We start from the raw sequence: 20,707 nt of genomic DNA, 5'->3' as shown, positions 1-20,707 counted from the left end.
GACACAAAATCTAACAAGTAGCAAAGTACTTATAAGAATAATGAGACAAAATATGTGAAATGGAAATTATCCCTGTACGTGAAGAATGGCCACCATACCCCTAACAGGTAGATACTTTTTTCCTAGAGCTTTCTCTACAATATTAAGCATTCCAAAATTTATTTTCTTAAAACATGTTAAAAATGAGTAGACAACTTTTATTTTCCAAATTTTCTACAGTTTAAAAATAATTTTAAGTCATAACTGAAAATATTAAGTGTCGCAAAGGAACCCTTAAACATATATATGTTTAATTTTAGGAAGATTTGCAATCGACTAAAGAAGAGAGATTTCCAGCAATCCACAAAGCCATTGCTGTTGGTTCTCAGCCGATGCTCACTGTTGGAACAACCCACATATCCAAATTGACAGATGACCAACTCATAAAAGAGTTCCTTAGTGGTTCTTACTGCTTTCACGGGGTGAGAAGTGGACCTTCAGTTGAAATATTTATCTTGTAGCTTTCGCTTGTGTGTTGTTTAGTCAAAAGTCATTAGGAGCATTGAAAAAGGTTTTGATCTATAAAGAAATGGCAGGTTTCTGGAAGCCTCCCAATGCACATTTTCTCTCTTACTATACATCTTACTATAATCTAATCCATAGCCATTACGTTCTCTTTACTCACAAGCTAACACTTGACCCTTTTGTAACAGATAATATATATACCTAAGTCACATGTGATTTTGGTTGATTGCTAGAATGGGCGTGTGGTTGTATAGCCTACATTTTGGTTATATAGCAATCACATTTAAAACTTGAGTTAACATCTACAAAGGTAAGATTTTACTCCAATAGCTCCAGTGAGAAATACACTTACAAGTGGAATTTTCATTTAATTTTATTTTATCAAGTCTACAGCAGTAATTTTTTGTCTATTTTTTATTTCTCAGTAATTTTTAATTTCAATCAAACTATTGCTATTACATGTTTTAAAAATTATAAATACTTCTGTCACTATCATGTGGCAATATTGAGACAGGCCCTAGTCCCCCTTTTGCTGTACGTAACTTGATTTGTTTTCTTTCCTGTAGGGTGTTGGTTGGTGGAAATATGAATTCTGCTATGGCAAACATGTACATCAATACCATGAGGTATAGAACAGCATTTATATCATTCTACCTCTAGATGAATTAAAGTTTTTAAAATCTTTTGTGGAAAAAAAGGGAGGCTGGTGTTACTTTTAGTTATGAGATGATTTTAATGTGGAAATACTCATTAAACTGTCCAAATTCTAGAAAATGGAAAACTTGGTACTAAGTCAGTCATCTTAAAGTAACATTGTTTATTAACTAATCAGATTCTTGTATTACTATGAGCCTGGGAGAATAATAAACTAGTGTGACTAACCTGTTTAGCTTTGACTGAGAAATTAGTCATTGTTATAATTCATCTTTTCTTTTTTTTTTTCTTTTCAATCCAACTTTCCCCTTAGGATCCTTGCTACCTTTCTGTTCCTCACTAGCTGCTGGTTGCTAATGTCCAAAATCATACTAATTTATTGCTGCCCCAGATAAGCTTTGCACTTAGGATCCTAAACTAAGCACCAGACCTGGCTTTCCACATTTAAAAATTCATTAAGGTGATGTGCCAAATTAACAGCTCATTCTTATAGTCTTCATCCTTTAACAACCCTAAACTGAGAGTTTGTCATTTAGCTGGGGTTCCTCTAATACTAGTTTCTGTAAATAAAAAAAAAACTGCGTTTTGTTTTGTTTTGTTTTGTTTTGTTTTGTTTTGTTTTGCATTCCCATTCCCTCACCTCCTCCCCTTCGGCAACCATCAGCTTGTTCTATATATCCATGGGTCTGTTTCTGTTTTGTTTATTCTTTTTTTTTTTTTTTAGATTTCACATATAAGTAAGATCGTATGGTATTTGTCTTTCTCTGTCTAACTTATTTCACTTAGCATAATGTCCTTTATGTCTATCCATGTTGTCACAGATGTCAAGATTTCATTCTTTTTTATTGCTGAAAAAAAATTACATTATTCTACAAGTCATCTTTAAATTAAAGTGTATGTATAAGATAATACATTATTGCTACAGGTAGTAAAATAGGGTAAATGCAGCAAGTTTCTCAGCCAAAAGAGTATATCATGTCATCTAAGTTTAAGTTTTAAGAGTAGACACATTGGCTATTGGCTATTTATTCTTCTTTTTTTGATAATTTCATAAATCAGATAGCATAGTCTTCCACACTTGAGCCAAGCTGCTTAAATTCTGAAGTTGAAGCCACAGTAACTTTGTCATCATTGTACTTTGTTTGGTAAGATAAACTACTAGATGTTGAAGACAAACATTTATAAATACTGACCTGTTTTAAAAGGTTCTTCTTAATTCTAAAAAGAAATAATAACTAGCAATTAGAAATTCTGTATTGGCCCTCTTGAGGTGTTTTGAGCCAGTCTTAAATTCTAAGATGGATCATACCTGGAAAGATCATCAACTCACCTGCCACATTTAAATCATTCTAAATTTATGAAGCATCTGTCAACTAGGACATTTTTTCTTCACTTAAACCTGAGAAGTTCGATTTCACTATTCTTTCCATTTTTTCTTTTTGCTTTGTAGATGTTTTATTATTTTAATAACATTTATTAGTCTACAGAAAAATGATAAAGTACATGTGTCCTCTAACTACAGCCCAGATAATACCCAGTGGCTTTTTTTAAAGGAATGTATGCCGTTGATTCATATCCCAAAAGTAACTGCTATTAACTTTTTTTCAGTTAACAAGATAAATAATACATATACATAAATGTTGGTATAACTTTTTTATTTATACAGAAGAGGTCTACTAGATGCACTTCTCTGCACTTATTTTCATTTAGTATCTTAGAGATATTTCTTTGTCAACAAAAACTGATCTCATTCTTTTCAGCAGGTACAGAGGGTTCTGTCTGTACCCATAATGTATTTAGCCAGATTGCTACTGATGGACCATTATGTTGTTTTCAGTTTTGCTGTGATGGTATCTTAGTGATCATTTTTAAATAGTTCTGTTGGTGGACTTTTGCAAATATATTCATTATATCTTTGCTAGGTCAAAGTATATGCATGCTGAATAATTGCCTTCCAAAGGATTAGACGAGTTTACTTTCCCCTTAACAATGGCTGTTTTCCCATACACTTGCCAACACTAGGTTTTTATCAGTCTTATTTTGGCCAAGGTCATATAACCTAGAACTTTATGCCAGGCACTGTGCTGGGTATTAATATACATTTGATTAGTAGAATTAAAAGCCTTTATAGCGGTAAATGAAACAGGCACAGCCAAGATATAAAAAGAACAGAGTGGTATATAGTGCTCACTGTATAACAGGCACTGTTCTAAGTACTTTACACATATTAACTCATGCACTGCTCATAACAACCATAAGAGGTAAGTATTGTTATTCCAGGATGAGGAAGCAAAAGCAAAGATTTAGTAACTTGCCTAAAATGACAGGAAATAAATGGTGAAATTAGAATTCAAATCCAGACAGTCTTGTTCCATATCCAACCTCTTAATCCATGTCTGTCTAGGAACTTATAGTGTGGTTGCTAAAAGAATGTTTAATGGCTCTCACTTCTGCTAGGCAACAAGCTCCACTAGGGCAGTGGATGTGCCTGTTTCATTTACCGCTGTAAGGTTTTTAATTCTACTAATCAGATGTATATTAGTGCCCAGCACAGTGCCTGGCATAAAATATGAAGGAGAGGAAGACAGGAAGGAAGGAACAAAGGGAAGGAAAAGGAAGGAGAGAGAATGAAGTCTACATGCAGGACATCATATAGTTAGTGTTTTTTAAAAACAATAAAAGCAGAATGGGGAAGGGGGTTTCTGAACAGTCTTGAAGCAGAAATGAGCATGGTATCAAATGAGTAATGTGAAAAGTAGTATAATTTGAAGGTTTACATTTTAAAGTAGAAGTTAATTGAAGATAGGCTCAGTGTGGCTGCAGGGTAAGAGATAGAGGCCAAAGATTTGATTAAGAATCACAGTACTATGTGAGATTAGTAGTATGTTAGGTATAGGAGATTTAAACTCTTGGTTGGGGGTGAGATGTTGGCAGTGGAAACATAGAGGAAGAGTCTGAAGCCACTAACGTCCCCAGGAAGAAAAGTGACAGGGCTGACAGATGTAGGAGAGGAAGGAAATAGAAGAATCAAAAATAACTATATCTGGAGCTAGTCTGACTAGAAAGTAGTTTCATTTTTTCAGAGAAAGAATAAAGAAGATGATAAGCTCATATTTCTACTTGTCAAGTTTGACTAAAACATTACCTCTAAATATAGATTGTCCACTGTGCAGATGAAGGTAAGGACTTTAGCTTATAAGCCATCAGCAGAAATGTCTACTTGATGATGTCAAGCATGCATTATCAGAAATATTTTTTCATATATTAGGACAAAGATAGTGGGAAAACCTCTGTGATTGTGGGGACATGGAACCAAGAAGAACATATTGAATGGGCCAGGAAGAACACTGCTAGAGCCTATCACCTTCAAGACGATGGTACCCAGACAGTCAGGTAACAATTAACTTTGCTTGCCTTTGGATCTGATTAGTAGAATATTTAAAACTCAGAATGTTGAAAACATAAAGTTTAACCACTGAAGTAAAATCTCTGGTCAGTTTTTCACAGGGACCTCTCTTAGGGTAGTTTTCTTTTAGTGGGGAAACACCATAGTGTAATAGTTAAGAGCACAGTCTTCGAAGGCCACTGCCCTGAATTCAAATGCTGGCTGGCTCTTCACTGACTACCTCGGGCAAATTTCATAATCTTCTTCAGCCTCACTTTTCTTATCTAGTAGTATTTGCCTCATAGAATTGTTGTGACATCTAATGAAGCAATTCAAGTAAAGCTTAGTACTTGGCTGTAGCATGCAATAAACTGGCTGCTGCCTTTGACAGTGGAGGTGGTGTTAGCAACAGTAGCTCAATTCCAGGTATTAGGTCTGAGGCTGTTATACAGCATTTGTCTCTCTCATGTGTAATCTAGCTCTTTAAGTTGTTTAGTTCTATTTAAATATACTCTAACATTTCCCTTTGTTACTTAACCTTTGGGAGAGAATGGTTGAACATAGTTAAACTTTTTTTTTTTTTAAAAAACTATGTCATTTCTTTTGAGCTATATAGGTATGTATAGGTATATAGGTATAGCTAAAGTGAATTAATCTCTTATTTCCCAAGAATAACTAAACTTTAGCTTTTCTAGTAGTCTAGAAAATTGCCCAGTGAGTTTTAATTCATTTTTTTCCCTTCTTGAGTGTTAACTTTGTCTTTCCTACCATAGATGGTATTGAGACTGTTTTCAGAATGTGCTGACTCTTTAGGCTGACCAAAATCAAAGTTAACAAAATTAACAGATAGGCATGTAAGTATTAGAATAACTAGAATATACTAAACAGAAGGATTTTTCTTACATTTGTATATGTTTCATATGAAAATAGCTCATGTATCATGTACAGTAGATATTGAAGCACAGGAGTGTGAGGCTAGCAAAATTAAAGTTTTTCTTTGGATCCTGCTCGTTTGGAATTTATAGAGGCTTAATCTGTCTACACCTGCACTACAGTATTTTAACGGGTGGAATGGATAGAAGATGGGAAGATGGGAAAACTATTCCACAAAGCAAATAATATACAGGGCTAGAGAAATGGTTAACTTTAAAAGAACTGTTTGTATTCAAATAAATAATATGCAAGTTGAAGATCATTCTTTTAAACCGCTACAAAGTATCTCAACTTTATATTCATTTTATAGAATCTGAGAGATTCTCTGTGACATAGCCCTAAAAACGTATTTTAAAAGAATATTTTATAGTCAGTTTTTTTTAACTAATGCAAAATTAATCCTCTAATAATCATCTTCTCACCCTACTCATTACAGTTACTCTGAGTTAGTGAAATTTTTATTTAATAAAACTTGTGTGTTTTTCTGATTCAGGATGGTGTCACATTTTTATGGGAATGGAGATATTTGTGATATAACTGACAAACCGAGACAGGTGACTGTAAAACTAAAGTAAGTTGGCTCATCAAATCATGATCTGTGCCTTTCTCTTCAATCTACTTCCTATGGGCAAATGTTTTTATAAATATAAAATGTAATTATGAATAATTGTATTAATCCATAATTATTTATGAATTAATGTATATCATAGATTATTCTTTTTGTACATCAACTGTAATTGAAAAATAAAATTATTTAAATTATTACCTCTAAAAAATTATTTTATTCTAAGATTAAAATTAACTTTAATAATTGTTATTTATTCATAAGTTATAATAATTATTAAATTATTATAAATAATATTCAAATCTTAAGTTATACAAGGCCACTTATATGGAATTTTCATAGCTTAAGAGGAAAATTATTTTAAATGATTTCATATAGTTCAGGCAGCACCTTAAAGTACTCTCTTTTAGGTGTAAAGAATCAGATTCTCCTCATGCTGTTACTGTATACATGCTAGAACCTCATTCCTGTCAGTATATCCTTGGGGTAAGTAAAAAATTAATACTCAGGAATTCAGTTTGGGGCCACATTTTAATTTTTAACATTAAGTTTAGAAAGACCTTCAGAAGTCTCTAAAATTTAATATAGCCACTATACTACCTCTATAAAAGCTGATATCTTTTTTATGAAGGTATAATGTATATAAAATTAAATGCAGAGATCTTAAATTGTCAAAACTCATCAAACTCAGTACTTTATATACCTATGTAACTTTCATCCAAAACAAAATATCTATCACTGCAGAAAAATTTTTTAGACCCTTTCCCTGTCAGTACTCCTCAGTCCCTAAAGATACCTCTTTCTGATTTTCAACACTACAGGTCAGTTTTGCCTCTTTTTTGGTATCATATGAATGGAATTATATAGCATATAATTTTTTATGTCTGGCCTCTGAGTATGTCTTTCAGGCCCAACCATGTTGTTGAATGTATCAGTACTTTGTTCTCTTTTTATTACTGAATAGTATTCTTTTGTATAAGTATACCACATTTGCTTATCCATCTCCTGTAATGGACATTTGAGTTCTTTCTCACTTTTGATTGTATGAATAAGGCTACTATGAATATTTTTTTTTACAACTCTTTTTGTGGTCATAAATTTTTATTTCTTTTGAGTAAGTACCTGGGAGTGGAATTGCTGAATCATAGATTAGATATGTTTAACTTTTGCCAAACAGTCCTCCTAGTAGTTATACTATTTTACACTTCTAGCAGCAGTATATAAGAATTCAGTTGTTCCACATCTTAACTAACATTTGGTATATTGTTAGCCTTTTTATTTTAGCCAACTTAGTGGTTTTAATTTGCATTTCCCATATTAAAAAATGGTTTTGAGAACCTTTTTTGCATGATTACTCATTCACATATCTTCTTTTGTAAAGTGTCTCGCCAAGAAAAAATTATTCTGACACTTGTTAAAACAACAAGGCTTTATTTGGGACTATTACAAAAAGTGTCAAGACTATCACAGTAGGGGAGAGAAATCCAGCTCAATTCCAAATACAGCAAAAACAGCTAGGAATGTATAGCGAACAAGCAGAAAGCAAGAAGAAGAGGTTGGCCAATGAATGAAAAATTACTAAGAGGATACATCAAGGGTAGGGCATTCTTGCTAAACTGGCTTATCAGGATTATTGCTGAAGGCAAGCCAAGATGATCAGATATCAAAGATGAGAGATGAGGAATTCGATCAGATATGGATGGTGATTCTCTAACTGATTTATCAAGATTTTTTGCTGCAAACTGAATTCCGCAGGTCTGAGATAGGTCCCAAAGATGGAATCCTCAAAAGAGCTTAGGAGAGCCTAACTGTGGTTTCATCAAGGAGAGAGTTTTTGTCAGTCTTTTACCCATTTTTATTTTTTTCTTCGTCTTATTATTTATTTCTAGGAATTCAAATATACTCTGGATATGAGTTCTTTGTATTTATATTGCACGTTTTATTCCGCAGTCTGTGGCTTGCCTATTTATTTTTTAATGCCTTTTTAGAAGCAAAAGGTTATTTGATGGAGTTCATTTTCTCAGTATTTTCCCTTTTATTGCTAATGCTTTTTTTGTTCAAAGAAATTTTGCCACCCAAAGTCACATAGATATTATTTTATATTTTCTTTTAGAAAATGTATGGTTCTATCTTTAATTTTTATATTTACCTTGGTTGGAGTTTACTCAGCTCCTTGGATTTGTGAGTTGATATCATCAATTTTGGAAAAATTTTGGATATTATCTCCTCAAAGATTTCTTCTGCCCCACTCTTTTTCCATTTCTCAAACTCCAATTAAACATGTTAGTTTGAATTTGTCCCAAAATCTCAGATACTCTATTTTATTCTCACTTTTTTTTCCTTTGTTTCAATTTGAGTCATTTCCAGTAAACTATCATCAACTTCATTGATTCTTTCCTCTGCTATGTCCCATCAAACCTACTTCGAATGAATTTATTTCTGATATATTTTTCATTACTAACATTTTCATTTAGTTCTTTCTTATAGTTTTCTTTTTTCTGCTAAAATTCCCTCATCTATTCACACATGTTGTTTACCTTTTCCACTGTTTCCTCCATCATATTGATTATAATTATCTTAACATCTGATAATGTCAACATCTGGTACATCTTTGGGTTACATTTTTCTTTGCCTTTTTTTAAATTGTACACTGATGATTATTATGCCATAATCTTCTATTTTTTATTGTATAAAACCTAGCTGTATATTCTTATTCATGTCCTTTACTTTTACTTTAGAGATAAAAATATTTTTTTATCTGGTATTTTGTATGGATGACTAAAAATTGTTTTTCAAAAAGCTCAATTTGTAGAAATAACATTGGATGGTTTATCAAAAACAAGGGCTCATATACATTTAACAAAAATATATACATATATTCATTCAGCAGAATAATACTGAATAAAGCAACTTATTAATGGTTTTGTTGTTTTTGTTCTTTAGGTTGAATCTCCAGTGATCTGTAAAATCTTAGACACAGCAGATGAAAATGGACTTCTTTCTCTCCCCAACTAAAGGATAGTAACGTTCAGGGAAAGAAAAGGTCATTGAAAGTCTTGATGACTTCTGTCTGACCGACCATTATAGAGTTCTCAGCCATTGGACTTCATCTAAATGATCATATAAAAGAACTCTCAACCACTTTGTGAATATATATGTATATATAAGAGGTTATTGATAAACTTCTAAGGCAGGCATTTGTCTCATTCTTTTCATTTTTATTGTGTCTTATGAGCTGATTGTGTTCTTTGCTTGGATAATATGATTCCAAAATAAATCTCATCCAAGCAATTTAGAGTCTAGTCTAATAAAATGTCATAATTGTACCTATTGAAAGTTTTTAAATAATAGATTTATTATGTAAATTATAGCATCTATAACTAGTTAATGAAGTAAAGATAATGAAAAAAGAAATTGATAAGAGGTTTAAATGAGAGACCATGTAAAATATGTATTCCAGTGCCTGAAATCCTTTCAACAAATTTTTAATTTGCAACTGCTCTCTACCAGGTATTAAACTAGAAGCTAGGCACATAGTAAATCCTCACATACAAGTTTTCTTCACCTCTGTTAATCTCAAGAAACTCTTATTTGTAATAGGTTTCTTCTCTTCTCTCAAAACTTTTATATTTCTTTCTCCTTAATATAAGTGTGTTTTCTCTCAAAGTATGTACCTGGTGTAAACAGTCAGTGATTCTTCTCTTTTGACTTAGAATAATTTACTCTAACAAAACATACTGTGCTGGCTATCCTTTGTACTTGCCTACTGTGTACTACAGATTTTAGTTCTGGGCAGTTTTACGGCACAATATTTATTTTAAAGTGAATAAAATGTCCACAAGCAGTGTTGTCATGTAGTCAATGGCAGATTATTTAGTTCCTCTATTTTCTCCATTACCCTATGGCACACAAATTTATCCTGTTGCATTTTAGACATACATATCTAAATAAAGACAGAAAAGCGTCCATAAAATACTTTACTTTTCCTCCTCTTTAGTAGTTCCGGACAAGATATTTTACTTTAGGTTAATACAATTGACTATTGGAGGGCTATTTGTAGATTTTAGTAGGAAACGGCACATATAGAAAGAGTATGCACTTTGAATTAAAACCTCGGTCCAGATACTGTCTTTAACTAACTGGCTGTGTGATCTTGGACAGATCAATTAACCTCTTTGAGTCTCACTTCCTCTTTTGTAGAGAAACTGCTCACTTCATAAGGTGGTTATACCAATGCACTAATTTTACCATATGTAAAAAGCCTAGCCCCACTACTTGACACCACGTTCCCAATAAGTGTTAGTTTATTTCCTATTAACATAATAGGATCAGAGACCAAATCCATTAAAATTCATTTATTTAATAAATTATAGAATCACATTTATTATATCAGTGAATTAAAAAGAATTACCCTCACATTTAGATTATAGTTATAGAAGCGGTGAGAATTAGACTTGTGAAAGTTAGTGCTAAAAGACTTTTTGAGAATATTTAGGCCAAACTCTCTTATAAGGGGGAAAAATTCTAAAAAGCTATTAGAATAGTTTACTATAAAATATTCTTAAAAATTTGTCGGAATTTTTTCAAAATAAGTTAAAAAAATAAGTCAGCCTTTTGCCTTGGCTAACTGCTTCAACTTCTTTGAGGGGAGAGCTGAGCCAGGTATCTCCATATCCCTTCTAAATCTTGGATTCCCTACCAGTTAGTAGTCTGAAGTCTCATCTGATCTCTGAATTGTTTGTTGGTGCCTCTGCTATGCAGCCATTCTGTTATATAAATAAGCAGGCTGAGTTCCTAATAGACAGGGGAAGGGACTCAGCTAAAATCTTCCTAATGCACTTTGAGGAGTCTTTTTTAAAGTGGAGACTCTTATTAAGGTGGGTGCTATCCTAGACCTACTAAATCAGATTTTTTTAAGGCGTAGCCTAAGAATCTGCTTTTTTAAATATGCTTTGTCAGTGATTCTCTTTATTTTAAATAAATTCTCTAGTGATTGAGAATCACTGACTTAGGAACTGTACTTTTAATAGTTTCACACATATTAATCCTCCTGATTAGGGCTTCAGGGAAATAACTAGTAGCTAATCTGTACAGGAAGATTATGACATACAGACTTTTTTTTTTTTTTAGCTTTACCTGCTTTTCTTCGAGCCACCACTAGATGGGGCCTATAGGCCAGCTCTAGTTTATATCCTTATGTCCTTGATTAAAGGGACTTTGGCAACAAAGGACCAGAAATTATCTCAGCTAAACTGAATGACAAGCTTTGTGTACAGTCCCTAGCGAACTATTCTTTTCCGTCAGTCTGGCACACAAAGGCCTGACCTGATTTTTGACAATGGTTAAACTTCCTAGCTTGTAATCAGGCCAAATTATTGACCTAGGTGCACGGAAGATCTAACAAAAGGCCTTAGCTAAACAGGAAAATAAAGATCAAGATTTAAATTTTGAATAAACGGGATTTGCAATCAGTTTCAAATGAAAATAAAGTAGCAGCTATCCTAGAATCTGATTATAAACTCTTCCTGGTGTTGAGTGATTTCATTTACCAGTGCTTACATTTCCATTTGAACATAGAAATAGAACTGTCCTTCATATATATGGATGTTACATGTTATAATGAACTGTTAAGGTAAAAGGTTTCAAAATATGTTGCCATGGTGACATGGCTTAAAAGAAAATCCATTTTTCCATTTCTTTTCAGTTGTCTGGCAGGAGTGATAGAGAAACCACTGAGTACTATATACCCAAGGGCATGCTTCATGTTGTATACCAGTAGTCTCAGAGTAGATTGTACAAGCAGGCAAGGGGATCCAGTGGATTATGGAAAGAAAATATTAGAAATTCTACCAATTTTTCATCTGCAAAAGAAGAATTAAGCTTCACTGATATTTAATAGGACTAACACTCACTGGTGCACACAATCATTCATAAATCGGGTTTTGTGTAATAAAACACAAAATAACCTAAGAGTAAGAGTGGAGGAGTTGATAGGGATACCGTCGTTCTTTATTCTTCACTTTCAACCATGATAACACTAAACTAAATGCCTTCATCACCTTTCAGAAAATGGATTGTCACTCTAAATATTAGCCTCAAGACCATACATTATTAGGTATATAACCAGAAAGAATTAAAGTTAGAGGTTAACAGGTTACTTTCACCAGCCATAGCCCCAATCACTGTGGTCCTGGTACCTTTAAGGCTTCTCTATTAGAAATAACAGAGATTAGGAAGAATGAGCGTGTTTTTTCCTCACTGACAGAAGAAACTACATTGTGAAGACTACTGGAATTTTACTCCTAATGCTTAGAGAAAATAATGGCAGGCCTAACAGACAGCCTCAAAACTTATAAAATGGAAAGAAGGCAAAATTACAAACAAATGAAACAGGGCTTAGAATGTTTTGAGTCCACGTCTATTTGAAAATTTTTAAGCAATTTAGTATTTTTTATATTTGAAACAATGCATTCCAGAAGCAAGTAAATCAAGCAGAATTTCTGGAAATGGTAGCCAACAAAACTATCAACATTTGTGAAACTATAAAATAGTGCTAAACATCTCACATCTAATCATGTTACTATATTATGTATTTCAAATTTATTAAATTGATTTCCAGTACCCTTCAATAGACTAAATTGTGCTTTGCCTTGAATTTAAGAAAAAATGTAGCTTCCTGTATATTTTCCTGAGGCACAAACATAATTTTCATTTTGTAAATATACTAAAAATTAAACTTCTTTGAAAGTCAAGCAACTTAGGGCTTAATACCCCCAATAAGTGAAATCTCCTATACTCTAAACTCAGTAATATAGCTAAAAATAGTGAACTTTGGTTCCTAACAGCCTCTCTTTCCTCAATAAAATACTAGTTTGTGAATTAACAGTGTCCTTTATAGTGATAAAAACTAATTTACTCTTTTAAAAATTCTATCACAGCTCTAAATATTATCCCACAGGTTAGATAATGTTAATTGATCAAGGAAATTGGAGGTTGTTTTTCCCCTAGATTAGTTTTCCATACTTACAGTTATTAATATTCTTAAGCCATGATGACAGAAATCGTTTGTTGGAAAAGCTTTCATCAACCCCCTCCAAGAAAGTGTTTTACCCACAAAAGCCAGTTGTAAACAATCTTGATTCATTATTCCTTGCATTTTGCATTACAGGCTACCCCAGACTCTGCTTTTGATAGCTGCCATTTATTGAACATTTATTAAATTAAATACCAGGCACTATGCTAAGCATTTTAGATACCCTATGATCACAATCCTATTTGGTAGTTTACTATCTTTAACTCACAGATAAGGAAAATGAGGCTCAAAGTTGAACTGAACTACAGGTGGCTGCGCCAGCATATAAATCAATTCAGATTCTAGAGTCCACGTTTGTAAATAATATAGTATAGTGCTTTCTGTTCCCAGAAGGATCGTCTGCCCCATGAACCACTCTCTATTATCGCCCACCTGAGAGAACATACCAAAGGGCTCAGCAAAATGCCCTGTAAAATGAGGGAAATAGTTGATTTTGTCCTGGTAAAGTACAATACTCATTTTTTTCCATATATTACTTTTATCATGGAATGCTACTAACTTTTCTAAAGCTAATACAACCCACAAATCCGGCAAATGAAAATTCACTAGTAAGATTAAATTGTCACCTGGGGAATTCTGGCCTGGTTAAATGCCATCGATTTCACCATAAATTTCACTAAATCTGCATTTTTATTCAAATTGTCATATTCTTTTAAAGTAATAGGTATCCTCGATTCTCTCCCTCCAAACCCCTCCCTTCTTTGATAATGCTTTTGTGATGGTAAACAATGCAAGTGCATCAGCCATTTATCTAGATCCAGACTGTATTTATGATTTAAATTACAAAAATAATTTCTTCATCTTTTATTTACTGGAATAAAGACTATATCTTGTTTTTCCTCAGACTTGCATAAAATTGACACTCAACAAGTATTTGCTGAATAAATGCATGTACCCTCATCCTCTCTTACCCACACCTTATAAAATCTTCCCCAACTATTCCAATTCCCTTGGATTTCCTACCAGTCCTTATTTTTCTGTGTTTGGTGCACCACGTCATTTATTTTTGCTGCTGGCAATACTGCTTTCTCATGGTTCTATATGTTGTTTTCCCTTCCCTAAGGAGAATACAGTATCTGTGTCTCCTGTTTTATTTCCCCCATCTGTGGGCAGTGATGGAAGTAAAATCTCTAATCTCTAAAGTAAAGAAAAGAATTATATTTTCAACCTCCAGTTCCATGAACTGAAGACATTCCTTATCTGAGGTACTCTGGGCTCCTCAAAGTAAGTGTCTACCATTATGGTCCTCTGTGGAGATGGTTCCCACTCATAGCTTTCTTCAGAGCAATATAATAATATCAGTTTTATAATTTCTAACACTTCGTTCCTAAAGTCAAACAAATGAGCACAAAGACCTTTCATTAGCCCTCGCTAATGTCAGTTGTGACGTGTCTAATCTGAAGAATTTACACCGGTTATAAAACCAATCCTGCATGGCCCTAGAAGACAGGCATAAAGCACTCTTTGTGATCTGCTCCACTTTTTAAGCCTATCTGGCATCTGAACAAGCTACATTTTGCAAAACATCAGGCTTTGCATGAAAATCAAGATTCCCACATTGGGAGTCAATTGAAAGATCTCTCTCATCAGCATGCTATAGGCAGCTGAAGGTTCAGGAAAGTGTCAGAGGAACAAACCTGCACAAAAATGGAACTTAGAGAAACAAACTGAACTAATCTTGGCAGTGTCTAAGTATATTTATATTTATAAAGAAGCAGGATTATCTGTTTATTGAGGTAGAGGAGGGAAAATTCACTAATTTGCCCATAAGCAATGAAGTAATATTTTTACTTTGGTAAAATTAATCTCAAAAATTATTGAACCTAAAGAGGTTGCCTGTTAACTATCTCTTTTGGAAAGCAAAATTTCACCAAATCTTCACCTTTATTCAAATTTTCATATACTTTAAAGTAACAGGCATCCTCCCTTCTCCAAAAACCAGCTACCCCTTTTCTCCTTTAACTCCTTTGTGGTTGCTAAAGACTTTGCTTTCATCTTCAGCGTCCTCAGGCTACATAATGAGCCAAGGAATTCCAATGAGAATGAATGCAGGTTGTCTGGCAGCTCCTGGGCAGCCAGGGTGGTCCCTTGAGAAAAGATGCCCTGAGGGCTGGTCCTCTCAGCAGTCAGACACTGGCCTTATAGTCCTCCTAAATCAAGACCCATGTCCCTTTCATTAGAGTCCTGCTGATTCTCATCCTGGGAATATAGAAAGGGATATAAAAATAACAAACATGGGAAACTTATAAGCCAGCCATTATAGAAATAGGGTTGACATCACTTCCAGGCTTCATCCATTCGATCATTTAATATTTGACTTATTTATTCAACAGTCATGCACTGAAAGCGCCTCAGGCCAAGGACTGATAGGTACTAAGGACATGGTACTGGACAAAATAGACAGTCTTTTCTCTCCTTCTCTCCCTCCTGCTTTCCCTCTCCCATGCATGCATAGAAAAGAGGCCATGTGAGGACACAATGAAAAGGTGGCCTCTACAAGCCAGAGAAAGAGGCCTCACAATAAACCAACAATGCATCTGGCTGAATCTTGGACTTCCTGCCTCCAGAATTGTGAGAAAATAAATTTGTTACTTAAGCTATCCCATCTGGTATTTTGTTATGGCAGTCCTAGCAGACTAATACAGGAGCATAACATTGGGTAATGATAGGAACCAAGAAGAAATTAAAGTACTGCAGAGGGACAGAGAGTGATGGAGTAGAGAGCTATGTTGAATGTGACTAAGTGATCAGGTGACTAGGAAAGGCCACTAAGGAAGACCATTCCAGGCTGAAGTATTTCTGGGGGAATTAATTGCCAGACATGGGAACAAAACTGAGGCATATGAGAAATAGCCAGAAAGCCTGTGTAGCCCAAGCACATTAGGCAGGGTACAAATGAAAGGAAATGGGGACAGAGAAGAAACCAAGGACCAGATTATCAGGGCCATACTGTCCAGCGCAAGGACTTCAGATTTTGTTCTAAGTGGGATGGAAAGCCACAGGAAGGTTTTAAGCAGGAGAATGACAAATATGATTTACTTTAAAAGGCTCACAGTCACACAGGAAGGAGACTATCGAAGAAAAAGACTGGAAGCTGGGAAAATTGTTATAAGACAGGTTTAATACTACAGGTGAGAGATAATGGTGGCATGGGCTATAGGGGATGAGGATGGAAGAGGTGCTAATAGTTAGATTCAGAGTATATTTTCAAGATAATTCAGGATTTGTCGATAGAGTGAATATAGTGTGCAAGATAGAAAAAAGAGTCAAGGATACCAAATTGAACTGTACAACCGTGTAATTGTGGTGCCATTTACTGAGATGACAAACCAGCAGGAGGCATAAGTTTGGCAGGGAGCAGGGTTGAATCAAGAGTTCAGTTTTGTACATGTTAAAATTTGAGATGCCTATTTGACATCCAGGTGGAGATGCTGAATATGCAATTGGATAAGCAAGCGTGGAGTTCAGGGAGAGGTTAAGACTAGAGATATAAAATTGAGTGTCATTAGCATTTAAATGGTATTGAAAGCCAGAAGACTGAATATAATCATAATTACTGCAGCACCTGCTTCTCAATTTACAGATCCATCTTTACTGGTGGGGGAGAAAGCAGGGAGCTATTTTCATATCTTTCTACTCTGCCTTTCCCTTCTCCATCCACATTTGGCTTCAGGTGGTCATTGTCTGCGCTCCTAGACATGACTTTGACTCTTCTGCATCTCATAACATTTGGGCTGGTGCTGCTGGACTGATGCACACTGAAGCACACTCTTCAGTCATCTGCTGAGGCCAAGTCCTCCCACTGGAGCTTGGCTGCTTCGTCCATGGATTTACGTTTAGTCTAGCATATATCACCAGTTCCAAGATACACATTTTTTCACATTGTGACCGTTCTGAAATTGGTATATCTCACTATTACATAAGCCCAATGGCTGTTGATATTACCTGAACATGTGCAATATTCAAAGTACCACAATCAAACATGTAGAATCAGTGTCAGCATATTGGAGGTAATAGTAGAGCATTTTTTTATCTCCTAAGAAGTAGAGTTGTAGGGAGACAAAGTCAACAATATTCCTAAAGCAAGAGACAAAAGAAGATCAGCTCTCTAGGTCAAGTGGATGAGTTTCTAAATTTAAGCCTACACTCCTTGTTGTCAATTCATTTTTAACTCCTTAAAAGGCTTCTGTAGGGGCAGTCGATAAGGAAACTATTCTCAGCTGTTTCTAATTCGCTAGGTTGCCTTGAGGCAATCTTTCTCTACATTGCTTTCCTTAAATAGATATAGGTTTCGGAGTAATTACAATAGTATTCATAAAATGAATCTGCTCTTCAAAACCTAGAGGATGTGCTCATTTTAATAGAAAAAACAGAAAGTAAAACATGTACATTCTGATTATAACTACGTACAAATAAATGCATGTTTATATAGTAATGAGGTTCCGCAATGAATTTTGAGTAATACCAACAATACTCTTTATTGAATTTTTTACATAACACTCCCATAGAAACTCCTGACTGACTTCCACCTTAACCATACAGCAACTAATAAGTTCATTCTTCCCTCTGTAAATTATTCTGCAGTGTACCCATACACACTGCATGCCAGTAGACTGCTCTCTATGTATAAGCACTTTCGATGCCATCTTCTCAAGATCAAGCAGACAAAGAATATCAGTAAAGAAATTTGAACTTCACAATCAATTGCCTTAAACTAATGGAACTATAGAGAACATTTTACTCAATAATTGATAAATACACATTCTTTTCAAGTACACTTAGATCATTTACTCAAACTGTAAGTAGAACATAAAGCAAATCTCAAATAATTTTCAAGGGTTGGAATCATATAGATCTCACTCTCTTGCCACTTGTCATTAAGTTAGAAATCAATAACTGAAAAATAATTTTTAGAAATTAAGAGAACCACTTCTAAATAATTTGTGGGTCCAAAGAAAAAATAATAATGGAAATTAGAAAATACTTAAAACTAAATGATAATACTATATAAAAATTATTGTATTATTGTTCTAAATAGTTTCTGCTCTACCTTGTGAAATAATTATATATTCCAGCATATTTTCATGATCTTACAGTGCCCAACCTGTGAGAAGATTTATATTTTCCAAGCACTGACATGCTTGCCATGTGACTTGGTTGGGCCATGAAATATAAGTGGGGTGATATGTGCCACTTCTGAATGTGGTAGCAAGAATTTCAACCTAATTTCTGTGGTTTGCCACAACAAAAACCTATTTCCTTTAGGTTAACTCTAAACTGACTGTAATTCTGCTCCAATCTGAGGTCCAGGCTGAAGAAGTAGTTATCTGTGCTATGCTAACATGACAGAAGGAATAAAGCTGTGACTCTTAAAGACTCCTGCTCAAAAGGGGCACAGCTCCAGCTAACTAATACAAATGCCTATCGAAATTGGTGAGTTAAAAGTAAAACTTCTCTCTAAGGGAAATTTATAGACTTTATAGACTTATGTGCTTATATTAGAAGAGGGAAACTGAAAATTAATGAGATAGGTATCAAACTTAAGAAGTTAGAAAACGAAAATGTTATGAACCCAAAGAAAGTAGAAGGAAAGAAATAAATTAATGAAAGAAAACAAGAGTCAAGATGGCAGAGTAGGCAAAAGCTGTGCTTGCCTCCTCTCACAATAACATCAAAATTACAACGAAACTACAGAATAGCCATCATTAGGAGTCGCCTGAAGTCTTGCTGAACAGAAGTCCTACAACTGGGGACACACAGAAGAGGTCACCTTTGAGACTGGTAGGAGGGATGGAGACATGAAATGGGCTTGTCCCACACCTGCGTGTGGCAGTTGAGAATCGGGAGATATGTCTCAGTTTCAGAAGTCGCCTCGAAAGAGCAAGGAGTCCTAGCCCCATACCAGGCTTCCCAGCCCAGGGGTCCAGTGCCAGAAGGAGAAATCCCCACAACTTCTGGCTGTGAAAACCGGCAGAGATTGTGGTTAAGCGAGACAGAGGGCTGAGGAAGTGGAAGACTTTCCTTTAAGGGCCCCACGTGTGGACTTACTTGGTGATGGACTCACTCACTCTGAGCTCCAGTTCTGGGGCGGCAGCTTGAAGGTGTCAGGGACATATGGAGAGATACTGAGTTGTCTGGCTCCAGGATAAGGGCTAGAGGGGCAGCTCTCTCCCAAATAGAAGTGCTGGCAGAGAGCTTTGTTCCTTTGTTGAGCCCTTCCCTGCCTGGCTTGCAGACGCAGGCAGGGGCCATCTCTGAGTCTCCATCAACATTGCTTACACTGGTTCCTTAGCCCTGGTGCTTCCCTGAGACTCCACCCCTCCCAACATGCAGGCCCAGCCCAAGCTACTTCCAATGGACTTTCCATACAAATGGTCTGTCTTGGCTCATACTGAGGACTTCCCTGAAATCTCTCAAAGGTACCCAAAACCTAAATGAGCAGCATCTTGCCTTGGAGTGCCCCATATCTCTTGCTGAGCAGCCTCACATCTGGCACTAGCAGCAGCTGGCCTCAGTTTGCAGCTCGGCCTCTCGAGGCAGTTACAAGCCAGTGTGGGTGACAGTCATCTGAAGATTGCTTGGTGGCTCATGTCAAGTGACCCCAAGCAGGGAACAGGCTGCAGCTGAACTTGGCCTGCAGCAGGCCCTCTCCCAGGAAACCCCAGCCTGCATACCCAGTGGCCAGCTCTGTCTGAGCCAGAACAACACCTAGGGTCACATCTGAGATACATATCATATTAAAACTGCCAAACACCAAAAATATAGAAAAAGATAACATAAGCAGCCAGGCTGGAGGAAAGGAGGCATGCTTTTGTTTGCATGAGAGAAGTTGCATTATTTTAAGTAGGAGAATGGTCTTACTGCTGTTGCTGTTATTTGGAAGAATGGCTAGAGCTGTGGATACAAATGTTGAGTACCAAAAAGGTGGACCATAGTGGACAGAGAAGATTGGAACTGAAGAATCTGTTCCAAACCTCCTTTTTGATTACCTTTTTACTATAACTACACCTTTCCAGATTTTCGGGCAGCTAGGATTCTAAATGCAAATTGGATTTCACCAACCAAATGCATATGCCAAGTTTTTTCTGCAGCAGTGTTTCGGTGTTCAGCCACTTGCTTTAGAGGTGTCAAGAGGCTTAGTTGTGGAGGTAGTGACAGTGGCAGCAGGTTCCTGATCTCTGAATAACTACTTCAACAGGGTATCCATGAAGTCAAAAGTCCAAGGAGGCCTCCTTTCCTAGTTGGAGCAGGTCAGTGTTTATTGTGGAATCTTTCCTAGAAATCCGTCATAGATCCCTGACCCTCTAATTATTTAGTAGACATCTAATTTCTTTCATTCAATCCTTTTTTGTTTAATGTTTTCTGATTCTTAGAAATCTGGTTGATAAGCTAAAAATTCCAAAATTCTGTATCTTCTTTCAGATTAACCTCATTTTAAAGAAGTTTTTGAAATGTTTAGTCAGGACTTTTCCCACTGGGTGAGAAATTTAGTTTAGTAAATAATTAACCTTTTGAGTTATTCTTGGTTAGTCTGAGCATTCATGCATGCTACAAAATGTGGTCAAAAGAAGTT

The 20,707-nt window shown here is 35.4% G+C and overlaps 1 protein-coding gene across 3 annotated transcripts in view; it reads left to right on the top strand.

Annotated features, from left to right (window-relative positions):
* ERLEC1 (endoplasmic reticulum lectin 1) overlaps positions 1-9,898 on the top strand; it is a 33,211-nt gene extending 23,313 nt beyond the window's left edge. For all 3 annotated transcript variants that reach the window (XM_023532873.1, XM_023532872.1, XM_023532874.1), the window contains 6 exons: positions 300-461; positions 1,071-1,130; positions 4,427-4,551; positions 5,970-6,047; positions 6,452-6,527; positions 8,985-9,898. In XM_023532873.1, the coding sequence (XP_023388641.1) occupies positions 300-461; positions 1,071-1,130; positions 4,427-4,551; positions 5,970-6,047; positions 6,452-6,527; positions 8,985-9,056 (573 nt within the window). In that variant the 3' untranslated portion in view covers positions 9,057-9,898. The remainder of the gene's footprint in view (positions 1-299; positions 462-1,070; positions 1,131-4,426; positions 4,552-5,969; positions 6,048-6,451; positions 6,528-8,984) is intronic.
* The last annotated feature ends 10,809 nt before the right edge of the window (positions 9,899-20,707 follow it).

The sequence above is a fragment of the Pteropus vampyrus genome, unplaced genomic scaffold (genome assembly GCF_000151845.1).
Source record: "Pteropus vampyrus isolate Shadow unplaced genomic scaffold, Pvam_2.0 Scaffold91, whole genome shotgun sequence".
Lineage (NCBI taxonomy): Eukaryota > Metazoa > Chordata > Mammalia > Chiroptera > Pteropodidae > Pteropus > Pteropus vampyrus.
This window is presented reverse-complemented; position numbering and strand designations above follow the sequence as displayed.